Source organism: Cryptococcus depauperatus, chromosome 6 (genome assembly GCF_001720195.1).
Source record: "Cryptococcus depauperatus CBS 7841 chromosome 6, complete sequence".
Classification (NCBI taxonomy): Eukaryota; Fungi; Basidiomycota; class Tremellomycetes; order Tremellales; family Cryptococcaceae; genus Cryptococcus; species Cryptococcus depauperatus.
In genome coordinates, this window is record NC_089473.1 from 188,997 (window position 1) to 209,870 (window position 20,874).

The 20,874-nt window shown below is 47.7% G+C and overlaps 6 protein-coding genes across 6 annotated transcripts; 4 read left to right on the forward strand and 2 right to left on the reverse strand.

Moving 5' to 3' along the window:
* Positions 1 to 337: 337 nt before the first annotated feature.
* L203_104805 (uncharacterized protein) lies at positions 338 to 1,949 on the forward strand (the record flags this gene model as incomplete). The annotated part of the gene is made up of 7 exons (XM_066214181.1): positions 338 to 412; positions 457 to 575; positions 620 to 1,162; positions 1,216 to 1,504; positions 1,560 to 1,751; positions 1,800 to 1,865; positions 1,911 to 1,949. The coding sequence occupies 7 exons, from the start codon at positions 338 to 340 to the stop codon at positions 1,947 to 1,949; spliced, it is 1,323 nt and encodes a 440-aa protein (XP_066070278.1).
* Positions 1,950 to 2,198: 249 nt separating this feature from the next.
* Positions 2,199 to 7,357, reverse strand: L203_104806 (uncharacterized protein; the record flags this gene model as incomplete). Its single annotated transcript, XM_066214182.1, has 6 exons — positions 2,199 to 2,313; positions 2,367 to 2,503; positions 2,549 to 3,686; positions 3,739 to 4,282; positions 4,330 to 4,445; positions 4,497 to 7,357. The coding sequence occupies 6 exons, from the start codon at positions 7,355 to 7,357 to the stop codon at positions 2,199 to 2,201; spliced, it is 4,911 nt and encodes a 1,636-aa protein (XP_066070279.1).
* Positions 7,358 to 7,652: 295 nt separating this feature from the next.
* L203_104807 (ATP-dependent RNA helicase SUB2) lies at positions 7,653 to 10,278 on the forward strand (the record flags this gene model as incomplete). Its single annotated transcript, XM_066214183.1, has 11 exons — positions 7,653 to 7,754; positions 7,831 to 7,849; positions 7,905 to 8,079; positions 8,327 to 8,394; positions 8,444 to 8,552; positions 8,600 to 8,901; positions 9,415 to 9,533; positions 9,584 to 9,825; positions 9,878 to 9,986; positions 10,035 to 10,107; positions 10,157 to 10,278. 11 exons carry the CDS (start codon positions 7,653 to 7,655, stop codon positions 10,276 to 10,278), a joined length of 1,440 nt encoding a protein of 479 aa, XP_066070280.1.
* Positions 10,279 to 11,027: 749 nt separating this feature from the next.
* On the forward strand, positions 11,028 to 13,143 carry L203_104808 (uncharacterized protein; the record flags this gene model as incomplete). The annotated part of the gene is made up of 7 exons (XM_066214184.1): positions 11,028 to 11,403; positions 11,453 to 12,074; positions 12,120 to 12,201; positions 12,252 to 12,518; positions 12,569 to 12,923; positions 12,984 to 13,034; positions 13,091 to 13,143. The coding sequence occupies 7 exons, from the start codon at positions 11,028 to 11,030 to the stop codon at positions 13,141 to 13,143; spliced, it is 1,806 nt and encodes a 601-aa protein (XP_066070281.1).
* Positions 13,144 to 14,097: 954 nt separating this feature from the next.
* On the forward strand, positions 14,098 to 15,438 carry L203_104809 (uncharacterized protein; the record flags this gene model as incomplete). Its single annotated transcript, XM_066214185.1, has 4 exons — positions 14,098 to 14,689; positions 14,745 to 14,825; positions 15,199 to 15,282; positions 15,332 to 15,438. The coding sequence occupies 4 exons, from the start codon at positions 14,098 to 14,100 to the stop codon at positions 15,436 to 15,438; spliced, it is 864 nt and encodes a 287-aa protein (XP_066070282.1).
* Positions 15,439 to 15,753: 315 nt separating this feature from the next.
* On the reverse strand, positions 15,754 to 19,160 carry L203_104810 (uncharacterized protein; the record flags this gene model as incomplete). The annotated part of the gene is made up of 5 exons (XM_066214186.1): positions 15,754 to 16,021; positions 16,074 to 17,290; positions 17,337 to 18,340; positions 18,386 to 19,043; positions 19,089 to 19,160. 5 exons carry the CDS (start codon positions 19,158 to 19,160, stop codon positions 15,754 to 15,756), a joined length of 3,219 nt encoding a protein of 1,072 aa, XP_066070283.1.
* Positions 19,161 to 20,874: the final 1,714 nt, after the last annotated feature.

Here is a 20,874-nt window from a genome sequence, read left to right on the forward strand (position 1 = left end):
GCATTGTAGGGTCCATTGGTCTGGCAGCTGTGACCTGTTGATTAGTGGATAAGAATGACTGCTGGTGGTCTCGATGGAGTGTGTGAGGGAGAGCTCTGTGGGCAAGGTCAAGGTAACGAGTGGGTTGAGATTGTTTCTCGACAACAACTACAGCGGTTATATGCAAGAGTTGAATAAAATAAACACTATGTAGAATAATTCAAAGGTATGACATAATCGCTGATAACGATAACGATAACGATAACCACGTGTTTGGTTAGGTGAACTACCCAACGCCGGATTCAAAATAAATAGAAAATGCCTCTTTTGTATTCAACTTTTGACAACGGCATTCAACATGGCTGAGACGCCTGAAGAGCGTGCTCACTGGCGCTCGGTCTTGAAAGCTTTTGATGGCTATATGCGTTACCATGTACGACGATAATAATATGCTACGGCTGACTCTCTTGGATATAGCTATCGGCTAACCATGCTCGACGAATGGCGCTTCTTACCCTACCAAAAGCTGAAAAGGGGCTTTATGTAGAAATTGGATACAAGGAAAAACTCGAAGCAGTGGACGAGGGTATCAGGCGGTACGTCTGAGTTGGTTGGAATAGCTTTGCTAATGGATGTGTAGCAACTCGGAATTTATAGACGAAATGGTTGCGAATCCTGTATTTTCAGATATGCTTTCTGGTTCTGACGAAGCTTTCCAACATACACAAGTCTGTGGACATCATCAGTCTCATGGCGGAGGCCTTCACGATACCCCACATGTCCACACTCATTCTGCAACACCACAACTAGACAAAGACCCAAGACGTGCCCAGGTCGAATCTGACATGGCTCAAGAAAAAGTCCGCTCGACGTTGAGAAGTTTTGTACGTGATTGGTCTGTGGAAGGGGAACCGGAACGCAAGGCTTGTTATGAGCCCATTTTGGAAGCTCTCGACAGATACTTTCCGTCCTCCATCTCTTCCAGCGATAAGGCTTACTTGAAAGTGGATGAGGTGGTTGATTCAGGCAAGAGACCAGGCCGGGACAGGTCAAACGTCAGGGTACTTATCCCTGGCTGTGGGCTGGGTAGGCTGGCAATGGAAATTGCAGCCCAAGGATTCTTTTCTCAAGGGAACGAGTTTAGTGCTTACATGCTTATCGCCTCCGACTGGGTTTTAAATCAGTATGTCACAGGCGCATATGACGGAACGTATTGACGGCTTTGGACATTGACAGGACTACGCAACCAGAGTCTCATGTTATTTTTCCATATCTTCATTCATACTCAAACCACCTCACCACCAAACACCATCTATTGCGCTCTCTTCATATTCCCGATGTCTGCCCATCTCAAGTTTTTGGCCGAGGACGGCCTGGGCCATTCTCGCTTGTTGCTGGAGATTTCGAAGACATTTATGGGCCATCAAATTGGAATTCAAATGGAGAAAACGATGAGGCCGGAAGAGATAAGGACGATCATAGAGGACAGTGGAATGCTGTTGTGACTTGCTTTTTCATTGATTGCGTGAGTTCTACCCTCTGGAACTTGGTAATGTTTCGGATTGATGCGGTTCATGCAGGCTAGAAACATTCTCAACTTCCTGAAGATTATCCATACCATTCTCGACCAGGACGGGATTTGGATCAACATTGGTCCTCTGCTCTGGCATTTTGAGAATTCGTCCACGACTTCTGTCAAAGGCGAGAATAGTATAGAGCTGAGTATGGATGAGGTTAAGGTGCTGGCAAGAAGGGTAGGGTTTGAACTGAGGGTGAGTTAAGCAGTGATGCATGGTGAGTGTCGCTGACGGAAACGACAGGAGGAAAAGATGATCAAGTCTACTTATACAGGTATCCCGGAAGGTATGTTGAGACATGAATACAATGTGAGTTTACTCGTAGTAATATATGACACCAACCTATACGCATAGGCCGCGTTTTGGGTTGCGACAAAATTGAATCAAGTATAGCATTGCAAGGGTAAGAACCTTGATATTTTGTCTTCTTAAACGCTCATCAGATGGTTCCACTTGCGGCACTAATCATAGAAGTCTATCATAACTCTGCATGCAAAACCCAAAATATATATAAACATAGACTGTATGAATTTATGGAATGATGAAGATGCGAAGAAAGAAATGCAGTTTGACCCATGGAAATGAGAATAAATCTGCTTTAATATTCTAAACATCCGTTTTGCTTGTGTCCTTGCTGACACATCATATAGACTTGCCTTCTCTGGCGGTCCTGTTGCTAATGTGTCCCTTGTTTCTGAGATGCACTTCGAAATTATTCAGAGATTCGCCGGGACCAAGGGAATAGATTCTTCCAGGACTGGACGCTGCAATCAATACACGCTCGGCTTTAGAGGTATAGACAGAGCTTACCAATCATTACATTTGACCCGCAACTCCGGGGGCGCATCAAGCTGATCAACAGGCCTTGGCTTTTGAATGACTTGGAATGCATCGCGGGGGTATTTAGCTCTCATGCTGGAAAGTGCAACATTCACCCAAGGAGGTAACTAAAGTCTATCAGTACCAGCCACCAATCATAGAATAAGACTCACTTCGATTGATCGGCCCGATCCAGGAGACGACAAAATAACACCTGGTGATTTGCCAGGCGGGGCCGCTGAAGATCTTGCAGCAGGTGTTTGCATCCTTGCTAGTTTTGTCTTCTTTCTGCCCTTGCCACCGAACGTCGAGTCCGAGTCATCACTTGCACTATCGCTGTCCGAATCATTTGCGCTTTCGCTTTCGTCACTAGCCGAATATGATTGTCTCTTTTTACGCGCTTTAATAGAAGCGTTGTGAGGAGAGGAGATAGCTGTAAATTCTTCCGCTTTGGCAGATTTTGGAGGACGATTGTTAACGTCGATGTGACTCTTGCGTTTATTAGCATGTAAGGATGGATGGTAAGCCGGAGGTGGGACTTCAGCTCTACCAGCAACTGGAGTAGGTGGTTCACTAGGTGATTTTGAAATCCGATTATAGTTTCCTCTTCGTGCTGATGGCGCAGGGCTGGCAACAGTCCCATTCACAGAGTCTACTGATCCTTCTTTAAAAACTCTCTTTTGTGCCAAGTTGAGCGGCAAATGATTTAATACAGAGATGTCACCATTGGGAGTAAGCCCTTCCCCAAACGAAGCTGGGCTCTCACAACTATATTTTGAGGGACGATTGATACGTTTGACGCGTGCTACAGGAGTGGGTTGAGCAGGTGAAGGTGGTGTGGGGAGAGGAAGGTCTTGAGCGAGAAGGTTAATGTTTACTTCCGCAGCAATAGCAGCTCCACGTCGACGGCTTGTAATTATAGTGTCTTTGGTTGGAACATGATCAACATGCGTAAGCAGAGGAATACCGTTAGGGCCTGTGTTGTTAAGAAGAGTACGTTGAGTCTTGTGCGGTTCTCTCTCGGGTAATACAACGCCTCTTCTCGCGCGAGCTCCACGTTTCTTTTTCTTTAGTTCTTTTTCCCTCTGTAATTCAAGTAACGCCAACTGATCCTCGTCCAGCTCATTAAATATAGGAGTAAAAGAAGCCATAGCAACATCTTCTTTGCGAAAAGTATTGGTGATGGGTGGCAGAAAAGCGCTGCGCACTTCTTCATCAAGAATATCTCCAGAGTTGATGGTATGCCCAACAAGAAAAAGAGATCGTTTGTGGACCATTATTTGCTCATGAATATCATGCGCAATTGCCGTCCTAAATAACGTTCAGCACTAAATTTTACTATTCAAGCCATGAAGAAACTTACACAAACTCCAGATTCAAACCCAACTCTGTCACATAGCTTGCTGCAAACTCTTCGGGCGTTACATTCGAATGAAGATCCCACTCGAAACTATCTGTCAGGTTTTGAGTTCCGATAATGATATCCACTTTGATCAGGATTCTCAATTCTTCTACCGATTCCTTAGGGATCATCGACATGGCTTCTTCTACTGTCCATGGTCGATCGTCATCGAGTTCGGGGGCTGCATGGTCATCAAACGTAACTACCTTGACTTCGGGTTCGGGCTCTTCGCCTGGATCCGTCTTGATTTCCTCTTCAACAAGACTTCCCTCGCGCACTTTTCGAAATACTTCATATAGAGCTTTCGAATTGGCGTCACCATCTGGATTGAGCTTGCCTTTGAGTTCTTCCTTCGGTTGGTGTTCCAACATGGGGAGAACTTGATCTTTGTATTCGCGGACGCGCTCATGAATGGCAGAGACGATACGGGGTACAAAATGAGCATGTGGAACAGCAAAATCATCACATAAAATTTGCGCAAATAATTCAGGTGTGACCACTGTGTCTACGACATCGTCAGCCCACGTCTTATATTTCCAGCATGAGACAAACCAGAACAGTTCCACATGAATGTGTCTTTCAACTTGTAATTATCATGCTCCAACTCAATTCTCACAGGCACGACATGATCCTCTACATTAGCCATCTTCTTGAAATCGGCTGGGGCACTATTCCTGCATCAGCTCGGCTCTGTCTATATATCAAAAACTTGAGCTTACAATTTAACTTGTCTTCTACCTCGATGACTTCTTTGTGCCCTCATCCTGTCTTTATCTGTAGGCCACAGTATCCTTAATCTCTGTTGTGGAATCGCCCGAGACTCGCCTTTATGCAACATCCACCATTCTGTCCCTTTGTCATTCTCCTCCGCCCATCTCTTCATCTTAGCCAGCAGCTTCGGCTGTTTTGCTCTCTCTTGAGCAGCAAAGGCAGCATCTTTTTCTAACCATTGCTTGACATGAGCCTTCTCGGGCGAAGAGATGGAAGGAAGAAGACGTTTGAATGTGGGAGATGAAGGAGATTGATTGACAAGAGTGATGCGTGTCACAGGTAGGTCGAGATGAAGGTGAGATTCCCATTCTTTGACTGGTACATGAATAGCAGCAGTAGTAGGCGGGCGGGCCGAGAGTGGGGCCGAAGTAGGCACAGTCTCAGTAGCTGATGCCGGTGTAGCAGGCGTAACGCCTGGTGGAATACCTGTAGTTGTTTCTAGCTTATTGCCATGACCAGGAATGAAACTGGGGGGAGGCATTGATCCTTGCAACGGCGTATTGGTCATCACACTGGCTGATAGCACGCTATCTCCTTCTTTATTAGATAAACCTGCACCAGATGAGCTTCTACCTTGAACACTAGGTGAATTGGGTGTCATGCTAACTGGTGGAAGATGAGGAGGCGCGGGTCGGACGACAGCAGACATATTTGCCATGGATGTATCTCTTCGATTTAAGGCCTGCATTTGCGCTTGAGCTTGAGCCTGTGCTTGCTGAACCCAACCAGGTTGCTCGAATTGGCCTTGCCCTGGCTGAATCCCTTGCACATTCTGTCCCAACTGTCCCGGTTGTTCCGCTTGCTCCTGCCCTGGCCTCTCTGGCTGAGTCTGATTTAACTGACCTGCCTGAGGCGGTCTCACAACCCCTTGTCCAGGCAACTGTCCTTGTAACTGCGCCTTCACTGCCATTAACGCCCCTTGCATTCTTTGCATAATCTCAGGTCTCACTGTACCACTACTTAGCATGTTTGCCGCTTGCTGTGTAGCGTTCAGTAAACCAGGGTTGATCGCCTGCATTTGCGTCCGCCAGCGAATATCATTGAGACGACCGATTTGGGCGAGGAGGCGGGGATCAAATGGAAAGTCAGGTTGTTGGAGGAGCGCGAGAATATTCGGGGATGGACGGGACATACCTGGTCTGACAGTCTGTCCAGGGGCTGATGTACCATCCAGCATCTGAGATTGTCCTGCTTGTTGATTAGGCCGTCCGGCCTGTTGAGCTTGGACGGCCTTGGACATGAAACTGAGAGCAGATTGCATCTGTTGTTGCTGTTGAGGAGTGTATGACTGCATGATCCCTGGAATCACTGGTGGGGGTTGTGAGATGGATGTAGCCGAGGCGCCTTGTGGCTGAGAGTGCATATCTTGAAAGTTTTGGTTTTGAAATTGTGCATGAGGTGCGGAGATGGAAATCTGAGACTGAGAGAATAACGGCTGACGGTTTGTTTGATGAGATGTTGCGGTGCCTTCCATCTTGGAAGGTAAAGGTGACAACGTATTGGGTGCTTGCATCGCCTGAGGAGTGGCATGACTATGATATGAATGGTTGGATAGCGTAGGAGATGGGACAGACACAGAAGGCCCATTACTTTGAGGTGTATGATGTTGGTATATTCCACTCGCTGGTGGCGTGCCCATCACAGCAGGCGAAGCTGTTGCTTGACCGGATTGCGATGAATGTGGAGACATTGGTCGCTGGGAAGCTGCAGAACCAGGCCGAGGGACCATATGCTGAGGCAAGCTAGACAACGGCATTTGTGGAGTGGATGTTTGTTGCGGAGTGGGCTGACGATGTATAACGGGACTCTGTGGTATACCGTGTCCGTGGCCTTGTGATGACCCAGGCCTGTTGGGTTGACCTAGGCCCTGTGCAGCATTTTGCTGCGACTGTTGCTGTGGGCTCATCTCTTGCTGCTGTGTCTGCTGCTGCACCATTCTAACAAACTGCATCTGCTGTTGTTGCAAGATAAGCTGTTGTCGCTGAGGAGGCAAACTGTTGAATTGAGGATTGCTCAGTATCTGCTGTCGCTGATGTTGGAGCTGCTGCTGTTGCTGAGGCGTGAGGTGTACCATTTGGGGCAACCCTTGACCTGCCTGACCTTGTGGAGGAGTATTCTGAGCGGGTGCAAACGGACTGTTGTGATTTGGCATAGGAGGAGGCGGCATGGAACCGGTCCGTAATTGCTGCATGTTGTTCTGAGGGCGAATAGGAGAAGCAGAACCCGCAGGACCACCTGGAAGCGCCTGCATACCTTGCGATGCCATGAGAGCCGCGATACGCGACTGTTGGAATGCCAGCTGAGTTGGATTAGGATGTGATTGCCCCTGGGCCATCTGGCCTGGCTGTGTTGGTTGGGCATTTTGCAATTGCTGTTGGTTCCTCATAGCCTGTATGAGCGCCTGTGGATTCATCCCTCCGATGTTGATCCCTTGGGCCTGGGCGTGCGCCTGCATACTGGCCATGGCCATCTGTATCTGTTGCGGTGTCAGAGGCGGCCTCCCTTGCGCCTGGCTCGCGGATGCCAGCTGCTGCTGCAGCATCGCCATCTGCTGCGAGTTCATCTGTCCATCCTGTGGCTGCTGTCCTGCCTGAAAGAGCGCTGACGTGCGAAAGAGTGCTGGATTTTGCTGTTGCTGTTGCTGTTGCTGTTGCTGTTGCTGATGCTGATGCTGTTGCTGCTGCTGTTGATGCTGATGCTGCTGCTGATGCTGCTGCTGATGCTGCTGCTGCTGGGCGATAGAGGACGGTCCTGGATCTCCACCACCACCACCACCTTCCATCCCATAGAACGGCTGCTGCTGGCTCATTCTGCGCGTCTTATATAACCCATCGAGCGCGTCTCGAAAGCACAGTCAACTGGGACGCGTCGCAAGGTCGCGTCGCGTTATGATAGGAGACTGCAAGCGATTAGATTAGCGGGCGGAAACAAAAATAAAATAAAATAAATAAAATAGAATAAAAACCAAAATGGCTATACTGACAGCTACGCTCTGCTGGGTCCAGACACGTGGCGGCGGTGATGGCCCGGATGTATATTCTGTGGATTAATTTATTCGATTTATCCTGAGCCGACTGGGAGATTGAAAAGTGAGGAGTGGGAAAATGACGGATGGTAGCTCAACGTGGACAAAACATCTCAGGGAGGGTTGCCTATTGGGGAACCCGAATTCGCCACACGAAAAAAACGCCGAAACACCGGAGGTAGTAGGTTTCATCGGTCGTTTGTTGGATTCATCGTTTTGTTTTATTTCTTCACTTGTGCCACATTTGCCACCCGCAGGTTGTTTTGCGCTTTATAGGTGACTATCGCTGGAGATGGATGGGTCGGTTTTGCTAACGGTGTGTGGTTGACAGTTTACCTTTGCTCAACCGCTGAAAACACAATGTCTCGTCTCGATGAAGAAGAGCTCGTTGACTACGACGAGGCCGCAGAGATCTTACCTTCTGCTCCCGCTACGGCGACCAACGGAGACAAGGCGGATGGCGACAAGAAGGGGTCTTATGTCGGTATTCACTCGACCGGTTTTAGGTGGGTGGATTGTCGCTAGCAGATGTCTATTGGGGTGTTGTAGTTGCGGTGAATGTCGATCCTGGCGGGATGGTCATGTTTTGTGGTCGATGCGGAAGACATAGGCTTGGGTTGTGTTGGATTCGCGCGATGGTAGTTGGAAAGTCGCACAAAGCAGAGATGAGGAAGATGGGCTATGGAGCCCATTTCTGGCCGGCGTCTTGCCCAAGCCGACATGCTCTGATTCGTTAGATTGACACTGTCGTAGGGATTTCCTGTTGAAGCCCGAGCTTCTTCGTGCAATCTCTGACCTCGGTTTTGAGCATCCTTCTGAAGGTAGGTATTTGTGTTCCGCTGTACCATGCAACGCAAACATTGTTTCTAGTCCAGCAAGAATGTATACCCCAGGCTATACTGGGTACAGATGTCCTCTGTCAGGCAAAGTCTGGTATGGGTAAGACGGCTGTGTTTGTGCTTGCCTGTTTGCAGCAGATGTAAGGCTTTTGTCATAATCATCGGTCCTCACTCACGCATCCTGCAGTGAACCGGTCGATGGCGAGGTTTCCATTGTCATCCTTTGTCACACTCGTGAACTCGCTTACCAGATCAAGAACGAGTTTACTCGATTCTCCAAATTCATGACCAATGTCCGAACAGGTGTTTTCTATGGTGGCACACCTATATCTGCCGACCAGGAAACTCTTGCTAGCAAAGAAAAGTGTCCACACATCGTTGTCGGTACTCCAGGCCGAACCATGGCGCTTGTCAGGGATAAGAAATTGAATGCCAGCAAAGTCAAGCACTTTGTTCTTGACGAGTGCGACAAGATGCTCGAACAACTTGGTTAGTCTCAATTGTCGCTCTTCCTTACTTGGCTTTTCTATCTTGCGACCGAATAATCATCGGCAAGCCGTCCAGAGGCAATGGGGCATTTCGGTTGCGTCATTGTCCAGCGACAAAGCGCACACATTTTTGAGCGGATTCAAACTTTGGAATCCGTGTCTTTGCTCGAGATGAGAGATTTGGAGTGGCGTGGCGGAAGCTAAGGGGTAACCGAGAAATTGTTCCAGATCTGTCGAAGACACCAGCGCACCTTGCTGGGTGAGGCTTGAATCGGCATGATGGCGGAATGTTGTTCTTCTCCCTTTTGCGTGCATGTTGTTGGATCTTCGCCGTATCACCATGATTGGAAACGGGAAATTAGATGAAGAGAATTTATGCTTACCATGGTTTGTTTCTTGCGCTCTATTTCAATCTCGACATGTACAACACATCATCTTTTACGATGAAATCAATCACTTTCAATGGTTTCCTTCAAAACGTCAACATCTTTGGTTACTCTTCGCCAACTTGTAGATATGCGACGAGACGTACAAGAAATTTTCCGAGCCACTCCTCACCACAAGCAAGTTATGATGTTCTCCGCCACTCTTTCCAAGGACATTCGAGCAACTTGCAAAAAATTCATGCAGAGTGTAGGTTCAGCCATCTTCCAATATTGAACATCCACTCATCAATCCCTTAGCCTCTTGAAATTTATGTTGATGATGAGACAAAACTTACCCTCCATGGTCTCCAACAGTTTTATTTGAAGCTTGAGGAACGAGAAAAGAACCGAAAACTTAACGATCTGCTAGACCAACTCGAATTCAATCAGGTTTGCATCTTTGTCAAGTCTGTGCAAAGAGCGACTCAGTTGGATGCGTTGTTGCAAGAATCCAATTTCCCTTCTATTTGTATTCACTCTGGTTTGCCTCAGACTGAGCGGTTGGTAGTACAAATTACGGACTGAGTAATGGTTATTCATCTCAATTTGTAGTATCTCTCGATTCCAACAGTTCAAAGCTTTTGAAAAGCGTATCCTTGTCGCTACCGACATCTTTGCTCGAGGTATTGATGTTGAGCGAGTAAACGTTGTCATCAACTACGTACATTGTTTCTCGGCTTTTCTTCTACCGTCACTGACAGCGAGATAGGACGCTCCTGCCGATGCCGATTCTTATCTCCACAGAGTTGGTCGTGCTGGCCGTTTCGGTACAAAGGGTTTAGGTGTGTAGATTTTATTTCTCTGTGTTTCCAATATTTACATCCTCGACAGCCATCAGTTTTGTTTCTTCGGATGCCGATCAAGAGGTCCTTCAAAAGATCCAAGAGCGATTCACCGTTGCCATTCCCACTTTGCCTGAGACTGTCGACCCTGCTACTTATATGACTTCGTAATCAACCATGAGAATGTGCATGGATAAGATATACAGTCATTGACACCTAAAATGGTTTTTGGTTACTGTGAAAAAAAAAAACTCTGCTTGTATTAGGGATGAGATGCATGCCCCTTATCGCGTATCTTTCATGCCCCTGCCAGACATACTTGCCAATGAAGAAGAGTGTTTTACACATCACCTCTATCGCGTAGCAATGGCTATGTTTTTATTTTTTCTTTGTGTTATTGCTCGCCATTCACGACATTTATGCTACCAAAAGATGTATACAGCATCTTGACAAACCTGTCTAAAGTGTAGTACTGAATATGTATATTCTTAGTCTCTACAATCGTTTCTCATTCAAACATCGCCTAGAAGCTGTAATGATGTGAACGTTTCTGACCATGAGCAATAACTCCAAGTTATCGACCAGAACCTAACAGGTTCTTTAGTAATTTCGCGCGTAGACTAGATATGTTTGTGATATATACAACATGGAAGTATAACATTGACCAGCGGTCTATTAAATATCTGCTTCATCAGCAACAGTGCAATGTAAATTGATGACATGAATATTAAAAGATGAGATACAATATTCTGAAACAAGAAAATTAAAACGTACTGGGACGGACATTAACTTTTCTCCGTGGCTAATGTTGTTCGTCATTGGCCATTTTCCGCATTTCACAGCAATATGTTTAATAGACATCTCATTTAACAATAGAATTTGTAGTCTGTATTTCTACTTTGTATCCATTAATCATTAGAATGTTTTCACGTTCCTACCGAGGTCAGCTCTGGCTTCAATCGCCAACTTCGGACCGGATAGCTGCATTCTCGAGGCTGCATTCTCCGACTGTTCACAGCAGATCCCACTCTTTGCTCCTCACTCCCTCTTTCAGCCTCGAAAGTAACTATGAAGACGTTGAGAAAGCCTCAAGATGGCATCCTCCAAACAACACGACAAATGGACACACATCATGTCTTGCTACTCATGGGTTAACACCAACACGGCATCTGAGTCTGAGGAGGAAAAGATTATTGAGCCAGGTTTTGATGGCTTTGGGAGTCATAGGTATGCTGGGATGGGTGGTATTTATATATCGTCAGCTGGGTGGTGCCATTTCGGCTCTAAATGATAAAGGTCTTGTTCTTGATCTCTCAAAAAAGGATCAGATACTGATGACGAGTAGAGAGACCATTAGATGCCCCTATACCGAATCTCTTCTCAAACGTCAGCGGCGATCCATTTTTATTAGCTAAACTGAACGGTGAGGACGGTACCAACGCAATGCTGCCAACGCCTGTACTACGCCCAGCTGAAGAAGAGATAGAAGAACCACTCAGTGGACAATCGCATGTAGACGAAATGGTAGCGCTTGCAGACATATTTCCCCAACAATGGGGCCTCAAACTCATCCCTGCTCATCTCACAGCAGGCCTCGTACCATGGCCTTCTAACCCGCCCATCAATGAATCACAACCAGCTTTGTCTGCCCTGGGTTATTTTGCCGATAATATCTACAATATCGGACCTCGGGACATGGAAGAATATAGAAAACACCTTAAAAAGTTTATCAATGCTGCATGGCCCAGATCAATGCAACCGTTGCTTTTAAAAGGCTTAAATCACTTTACTTTACCCTCGTTTACAGGGGAGAAAACAGGCGGGCAGGGAGATTACGATTGGGACAAGGAAAAGTATGTATGGCAAACGGATAAAGATATGAGGCATGCAGAGAGCAAAGAGGTGGCGAGCTGGAAAGAAGGAATAGCTACGAATGAAGGATGGCAATGGGATCTTGTAACTGACAAGTAAGACCTCTGTTTGCTGTTGTTACTGCAACTGATTCAAGGCAGGGACGCAAACAGATGGATGAAAAAGTATTTCAGTGGGAGCAGAATCATGGATATTTGGGATAACCTCCCGCCTGGCATTCTTGTTTGTATCTATCAATGTTCACGGACGGTGTAAACTGACGTTAGAGCTAGCGCTCAGATACTCTTCGTTACCTTCTTCTGCTCCTTCGAGGCGGTATTTATACCGATACTGACACCGTTCTGCTCAAGCCTCCGTCCAAATGGGGCCAAAAACCTCGCTTATACAAGAATGGCGAAAACTGGCTCACCAATGAACAAAAGCAGCGATGGCAGCAAGGCGCTACTATTGAAGAAATCATTGGCAGACCGAGTATTATTGTAGGCTTAGAGGCGGATGTGGGAGAGCGAACGGATTGGTATGATTGGTGGCCGAGACCTGTATGTCTGCCGTTGAATCAGAAGGAATGGCACTCATATAGGTGTAAAAGATACAAATCACACAATGGACAATGGCCTCTACACCAGCTCATCCCATTGTCTTATCAACTCTCCTTCGTATCCTCCACTCAACCGCTACGGCCGTATCTTGGGCGCATCAGACTGCAAACGTCGCTAAAATCCTTAAAGAACAAGGACGATACAAGGACGCTCAAAATTTAACAAAAGTGTCGGTGATGAATGAGCCTAGCAAGGGGGGGCCCTTAGGAGTGATGTCTTGGACAGGGCCTGGTGTTTGGACCGATGCGACGTTGGAATACTTGAGGGTAAAATATGGACTCAAATGGGTTGATCTGAAGGGGATTCAAGAACCGTTAAGGATTGGAGATATAGTGATTTTACCCGGTATGTTATACTAGCTTGATTCTCACTCAGACGATTAAAAGCTAACACAACGAGTTATAGTGACTGGATTCTCGCCAGAAGTAACAAATTTTGGCTCAAAATCTCGCACTGGTAGGTTTCTGTTCTTTCTTCGAACACTATCCGCCTATTGATCAATCTTGCTCTAGACATACAAGCAATGTCGGAACATCTCTTTGCAGGGAGTTGGAAGAATGAATAGCACATTTTAGCGGCTTCAGTCTTAATCTATTGTTGTTATCTAACATTTCTAGAGTTATGGAAGTTGTGGGATTACTTATGCTGAACCAATCATTTTGATGCGTGTTTGGTTCTCCATTGCTAATGTAAACGAAGCCCTTAAGCAAGCGAATGACTGGAAAATGTTTACTTTTCGTGAGTTTGTTTGAGCTACAGTTTCACAGGAGTTCTTTCAATTGATGGTGAGTGAATTGTTATTGGCAGTCTACAATGCTCATGCAGTTAAACTATTAGGACCTTACTGTAAGACCACATGCTTCGACATGGACATCTGGGCATTGACCACTCTCACCTTTTAAAAAGGTCAGGTAAACCATGGGTTGTCTCACATATCCTTTGACTCAAGATAAAAAGGATGACCATCTCACATACAACCTTTCATACTTGTAGACAGCTCTTGGGACTACCATTCACTGGATCAACTGTGTCATATCGGTATATCTGACTCTATAGATGCGCCTGACCAGTGAATTCCCCCCATCGTAACAATCGCTGTTTTTTTCCCATTCTCTTTCCACAGTTATCCACAACTGCTTACGCCCTTGGCAATAGCTAGCATATGAATTTATCGAAAATCAACTAACTCTCAAAAATCAAACGAGTATCAGCTGTCGTGTTGGACACCCATACGTCAGATACCAAGATATTATCAGACGCCATCCCTATTTTCAACCTACAACACAGCTCCTGATCTTTTCCAGTCGCAATCCTGTCTCATACATCCAACGTGGCTCAATCAACCTTGACTCAAACCTTGGCAGCCATTCCGACTCATACTCAAATCATTCATCTATCTACTCCGCAACCACAACAAGGGGTGTCTTCTTTTCTTCATCCTCTATCTATTATCCTTATACTCATCGCCTTCCTGGGCTTTATTTCGACTTTTCTGACACTTCCATTCACACTTACGACCATGCCATCATCATCATCTTCTTCCTCCAAACCCTCAGGCTCAAGCTCCTCTTCATCCGGTTCTTCCGGCTCTTCAAGTTCATCTTCAGTTCCTAAGCCTTCGTCACCCCAGCCTTACCCACACATAACCGCTAACGCCTGGATGTCGTTCTTTCTTTTTTGCTGTCTTGTATTAATCATCCTTCAAGGACCATTAGGCCTGACAGGTGGAGGAGTGTTTCCAGGTGTTTCACAGTGGACACAATGGCCGAGTTTAGGAGGAGGCTTGTGGAACGGGCTGGCAGGTGCACCAGGATGTGTCGGTGTAGTGAGCGGGATGGTACCTTGGTGTCAGCAGCAACAGCCAGCACCGATGCAAGCTGTTGCCCAACCCCAAGTCCAGGTACAACAAGTCATCCAGAACGCTGCTCCTCCCCAATACCCACCTGCAGCTCCTCGTGTTGTAACCTACAATGGCGGCGGAGGTGTTCCAGCGCAGATGGGAGGACAAGGTGGCTTTGCCACACCAGAAGGAGGCGGTGGATGGAGTTGGTATGCTAACGGACCTTCTCCAGCGAGAGCTGCGAGGCAAGAATATATATACCCTCAAGCCCGTGAGTTTAACGTCGCTTCTTGTTTCTGTCAACGAAATATAACTGATGGACGTAGAACGCTACCCTCGATCACGAACGGTTCAATATCAGCGCCCTGGACTTCAGATTCAAGTATCCGACGGTCAGCCTCAGCCTGGTAAGTCCCCTTTCCTTGTCTTCATCCCTTTACGCTTACACTCACGGAGCAACTCCATATTATTCTTACTCTTATCCTCAACAAAACTACGTTGCAAATGGTCAAATTTTTACTACAACGTCTAACGCGTACCAATGCACTATATGGCAACCATGGTATTGCGCGCCGATATACGCTTATGCGTATGGTTACGTCCCATTGCAACAACCACAATACGTGCAATACGCTGCTGCCGGTGCTGCTCAATACCAACACCAATACCAACACCAACCACCTGTCCATTACCAATACGCACCATCGTATGGAAACTATGGGAATGCTATCATACGTGAACCCCGGGGGAATGGATACAATCTTATGTATCAACAAGCAGGCGGGAATGTACACTACCAAACGCCAGGTGTTCGGCCTGTAGCTCCACCTGTCCAACCAGTAGCGGTTGCTGCTCCACCATCTGGTAAGTCATTGAGAGTACTGTCGAGTCTGGTTGCTGATAAGTAGTTTAGCAATGTCTCCCAGCCCATTTGGAGGTCTTGCAAACTTGGAGAATGCGTTTTATCCACTTTTGGTTGGTGCGATTGCACTCTTGGTCATCTTTGACTATACCTCATGATGATTGTGACGAGGTGATTTAGCGATCGCTGGCCCGAATTAGCGGTGGTGTCCATTGTGTTATGTATCTCGTACGCCTTTGCATATATATAGCAGAGAATGACAATGTTGAACAAACATGACTTGACTACCAATTTATCAAGAAAGTATTATGACAAGATGAATCCCAAAACCCCAAGCAAGAACATTATGGTAAAAAAAAGTATGAGTATTACATACAATAGATTTCGATATTTCTGCCCAGCAACGAAAACAGCTTTTCTTCCTTTCTCTACACCAAGCCCACTCAATCTCCCAGTCAATATGCGAGTTGTTTCTAAAACATTGTACTGTTTGATCCACCTTCAGGGAAAAGGACTGCTTCCTTGAAACCAGACGTCAATTTTCCCCATTTACTCTTTGGCTGTTCCCTTTGTTGCTTGGCTCTTCTGTCCATTTCTTCCTTTTCTTTTGCCGCAGCAATATCAGCCTTGCGCTGCGCTTCTGCCTTGGACAATGCCATCTTTTTCTGTTGTTCGGCTCGGAGAGCTTCGAAACGCGATTGTGCCTCTGCCTTTTTCGCATACTTTTCAGCAGCTTTGATTCTGTAGGTCTGCAATGAGCATCGTTCTAAAATGCAAAAAGGTGATAACTCACGCCTTGGCCTCGGCTTTAACTGCCTTCTTGCTACTAGTGCCTGTTGATCCGCTACTGATGCTGCTACCACAATCAAATCCACTCTGCAAGTAAGCCATTGTCTGTTGTTTCAACATTTGACCAGTATCTTCGCTCCAATCGGTGCCTGTGGGAGACAGAGGATTGGATGCACCAGATGATTGTGTGGCAATAGAAAAGTGTCGGTTGTTCTTGGCCGAAAGATTAGTGCCAAAGCCCACGGAAGTAGCGGTGGAAGGTCTTCCAGAAATGGGCGAGCCATACATAGACGAGGCACCAAAGTCATAGCTGCTTTGCGACATTGTCGGGGAATCCATCCGAATCTGCTGCAGACCCTCCCTAAGACTCGCGGGAGGAAGTAAACCAGTCACCTCTGATGAGGGCAAAGTCAGCTTGAGGTTGTTGCTGTAGGGATCAGCGAAGGCATTATAGTTGTTTCGGGGAGTGCTAAGCCTTTGAGAGGGTATGGCATCGTCCTCTGGCAAAGAGGGAAGACCTATGATGCCGGAACTTGAGCTTGACCTGCTATCTAGAAGGGTACCGCCCAAACCCGTAGAGAAAGACCATTCTCGATGTTGGGGTAAAATCCATGATTCTCTAAGAGATTCAGATGGCGTAGGCGGATAGTTGCTGGTGACGTCCGAGTTGGTAGGACTTGATGGACGATTAAAGGAAGGTCTTTCGGCAGGTAGGGCAAATTCAGGGGTTCGAGGAAATGAAGGTGGTCGAGTCCGAGGAGGAGGAGCGATAGGGGGAAGACGCGAATGGTGTCTTTGTGGTATTGCTGGAGAAGCTGTCGCGCTTTGAGCAGAGTGAGTGGAAGAAAGGGGTTTGCTTGAATTTTGGTGTTTGATTGGTGGTTCTTGGCTGATGCTTTCTGGCCTTCTTGAAGAAACGTCCAAGGCAGCAAGCAGAGCGTTGACCTTGTCATCGTCGTTCTGCAAAGGCTCCACTCGGGGCAATGCTTTGACAATCTCTTCTGGGACAGTCAATGAGTCAACACGGGTGCGACGATGGGGAGCATCATCAACAGCGCCAGGCCTGGTGGCACCGAAAGGGACATTTGTAGTAGGAGTACTAGCAGCACCTGGAGCAGACCGAGAGGCGTCGCTCTGCGTAGTACCGTTGGCAGTGCCTTCACTAGCAAGAGACGGAACAGGTCCTTGTCGATCTCTTCTCGATGAAGATGTCTTGGTACCCTGCAACGCTGTCAATAAACATTCTTGAGAAATGAAAACCACTGACATGAATCATATTGAGGGCTCGGACTTGCAGACACTGTTCACCGGCAAGGGTAGCAATTTCGTAGATCCCTACTGCGTTGCTATGATCCAATCTCTCGTGGAGTACATGCACAACAAGTTTGTTCAACCTTTCAATTTTGTACTGTTTTGCCATGAAAAGCAGGGCAGAAAGCACAGGGGCTCGGTTTTGAAGAGGCGTAGCAAGAGACAAAGTGTAAAAGTATTGGACAAGAGCGACACAAACTGGGAACGGTTCAGACATAGTGAGAGTGCCAGGCGTAAGACGAGCCGGGGAAAAGGATCCCATGAGAGTATCGTTTATATCCACCGACGGAGCATCAGCGATGATGCCTTGAGCCTTGCCTCGAAGCTCTTGCTCTTGTTCAGCAAACCAAGGCCATCGCTCGCTGAGAATTCGCTTTGAACACTTGACCCTCCTGCCGTCATCACAGACGACTTCGAAATCTGAGGCGAGCTTCTCATCGAGCATACTCAAACCAGCTTGCTGGAGTTTAGTAGGAACGACCAAAGTGGGCGGTTGGTAGATACCAAAGGTCTCTAGAGAGATGACAGCGACGTGGTCAAGGTTGACAGCTCGACGACTATAATCGCTGGCAAGATCATACTGAGAATTGCCGAATACCAGCACCTTTGCCTTGTCTGTCCACACAAGCGCACGATTCCAACTACCGCTGCTCAATACTTGCGGTTCGAGATGTTTCCATGTCATAGTGTCGAGGTTGAGCGCCCAAATGGAGAATGCGCCCGAAACGGAGGCAAGATAGAGACCACAGAGGATAAAGTGATTGCCAACGATACCACCGGTAGGGAAACGAAGACCGGGAGGCTGAGATGACCCGCGCATGCGATGAGACTCGTCTCGAATGACAAAGTCGGGGGGAGAGGAGTGTTTTGCAGAGGGAACGCTCTCCGTTCCATCAGGAGCGATAACATCTAGTTCTCGACGAACTTTGGCAAAGTCGTAGTTGGAGTAGCACCAAATGTCTTGATCAATCAGCTCAAGTTTCCAAGCGCACCCGATAGACTCACCACCACCACCTCCTTCCTCGTCAACAGAGTAAGAATGTGTGTTTGCCGACTTTCCGTCGGCTCCTTGCCTAGCGTGTGGAACGACCACCCGTTTCTTCGAGCTCGTAGCCACACTCCTGTAGGCCCCCTTGCTATACATACCACTCGCTTGAGGCTGTTCCGTCTTGGAAACCCAGAGCCGGTTCTCCAAGTCGTACACATTGATCTCGTATATCCACGAATTGTCAGAGTGTTGCCCGCCCGAGACGACGAGCTGACCTCTCGACACCGCGGAAAGATGGGCGTACCGCGCCGACGGCAAAAGCGCTGGATCCTGGGACATTGAATGTAGTCCAAGCCCGACGGGCTCCGACGGCGACGGTTGCGGAAGCCATTTCCGTGACAAACAGTCAAAGAACCAAATGTCATTGTGGACGGCCATCGGATTGGATTCCGACATTCCTCCAAAACACACCAACATGCTCTCCCATACGTCCATGGAGTGAAAATACCTAGGCGACGGACCGTCTCCAGCATCGACGCGCTCCCAAATCCGCGTACCGAGGTCCATCGCCCACATCTCCGCCGTGAGATGGCGTGTCTGAACCGACTTTCCGCCAAACAAAAACACCGTCGGCGGGTGCGGCGCCGGGAGAGGCGAGATGGTCAGCGATGGCCCCTGCCGACGTCAGCACCAGCCATCTACAACACACTGGCCACTCACCGTTAGCGGCGGAGGTACCTGGCCTTTTGTAGGCTCGCTCCAACTCATAATGTGGGCTGTGCCGGCGTCCATGATGGGTGGATGTGGTGAAGACAAGAGTTGGCTGCCTTAATAAAATACCTCAGCACGGTGTGTGTGGGCCACCGAGCGTTGGTCTAAAGAATATAAATAACGGCTGATGTGATGTGTCTATTGGCCGTTGCCTATCAGACGTATGTGTGGGAAATGTTACGATCAACAGCGTGGTGACCAAGGGGATCCAGGGGCCAATTTGTGATGGTTGTAGATTAAAGGCGGCACGGAAAAAATAAACAAATGGAGGAATAAGAGGCTATGACCGTGGCGGGACCTGAGGGCTTCCAAGCACTCGCCGTGTGGCGTCGGGAGAAGTATGCTGGTTGTAAGAAAAGTAGTTTTCCTTCTGGGCGCCGGGAAAAAGTTGGCTTCTTTATATATCTGGAAGGAGCTGGTCGGTGGCAAAACCGTGGGGAAATTCCAGTCTAGAGAGCACGGATGACGGCTCGAGCGGACGCTAGAAACAAGAAATGTAGCGTAAAATGTGCTTAATCGTGTGTACCTAAATGATTTGCGGACTGACGGCGATCCCCGCCCGTCCCGCTGTTATGTAATGCCACATGATGGTCGTTGTGACTAGATTGATCCAAGCGCTTGTGTATCCCTTCCATGTGGTGCTGGATTCAATCGGACGGCCGACGGGTCTCGTCACTCATGCCTAGCCTGGATAGGCATGCCGTGGAGTCCCTTTTGCCAACCTCATGCCATCGATCTGCTTCTAGTCAAAGTATCTCAATTACATCCCGTCCGGTATTCAGGGTGATGTCACCCGTTACGAAACAGCTACTCCAAGTGAAATACACCGTTGCGACTCTCTCGACATGGTACATTGGCGAGATGGCCGCGCCTGTCTCGCTGTCCTTTCCGGGCAACGCACGAACGAGGGTGTATTCTGGATCTATTCACATAGGATGCTATTGCCACGCCCAAAGGTCGTCTGCGAGACGGGCTGGACTCGTCGTGTGGCAGGATGGACAATGGATCAGCGAAACAAACAATGCAAAGGAAGATTCGGTAGGAACCGCTACGGAAGAAAAAATGATGATGTAAGAAAGAAGCGGAATAAACGGAGAAATCTGGAAGTTTCTAGGGCGATTTAGGCTATTATAGGGGAATCTTTTAGAGTATGCGGTTTTGCCGAAAAGTGACAGCAGCATGCACCCATCTATACAGTAACAAGTCGAGCAGATAAAGAGTATAGGAGGAACCAAGGACACGCTCTCGAAGGGAGCGGTGGATTTCTTTTTCGCGAACCTTCCAGCCACCATGGGTCCTAGAGGAGTACCCTTGGCAAAGGCCTGTACCGCATGCTCCCAACCCAAGCCCTAGATACAGAGTATACACGGTAAACGAGGCTGGAGCTGGGAAGCCACGGTCATGTCATGAGGAATGTGGGAAACCAGCCACACCGTTCATCCTCTGATAACTGTCCTGGACGGTTTCTTAAGAGTTGGGCAACGCGCAACCATGCTGACTGGCAGCGTATCCAGGTGGTGTTTGCTCTCTGCACAAAGCATTCTATACAGCCTATCTAGATTTGCTAACCAGCTTGGCTCTCTACTGCGTGACTAACCGAGCCTTGTCCTTGACTTTTGATAATTTCCTTTCTCCCGTTCATATTCTCATGGGTAGGTAGACGCCGCTAGACTCTTGGTTTGTACTGTTCCCAAGTCCAGCACCCACTTGAAATCTGCGATGCGCTAGTTGCTCA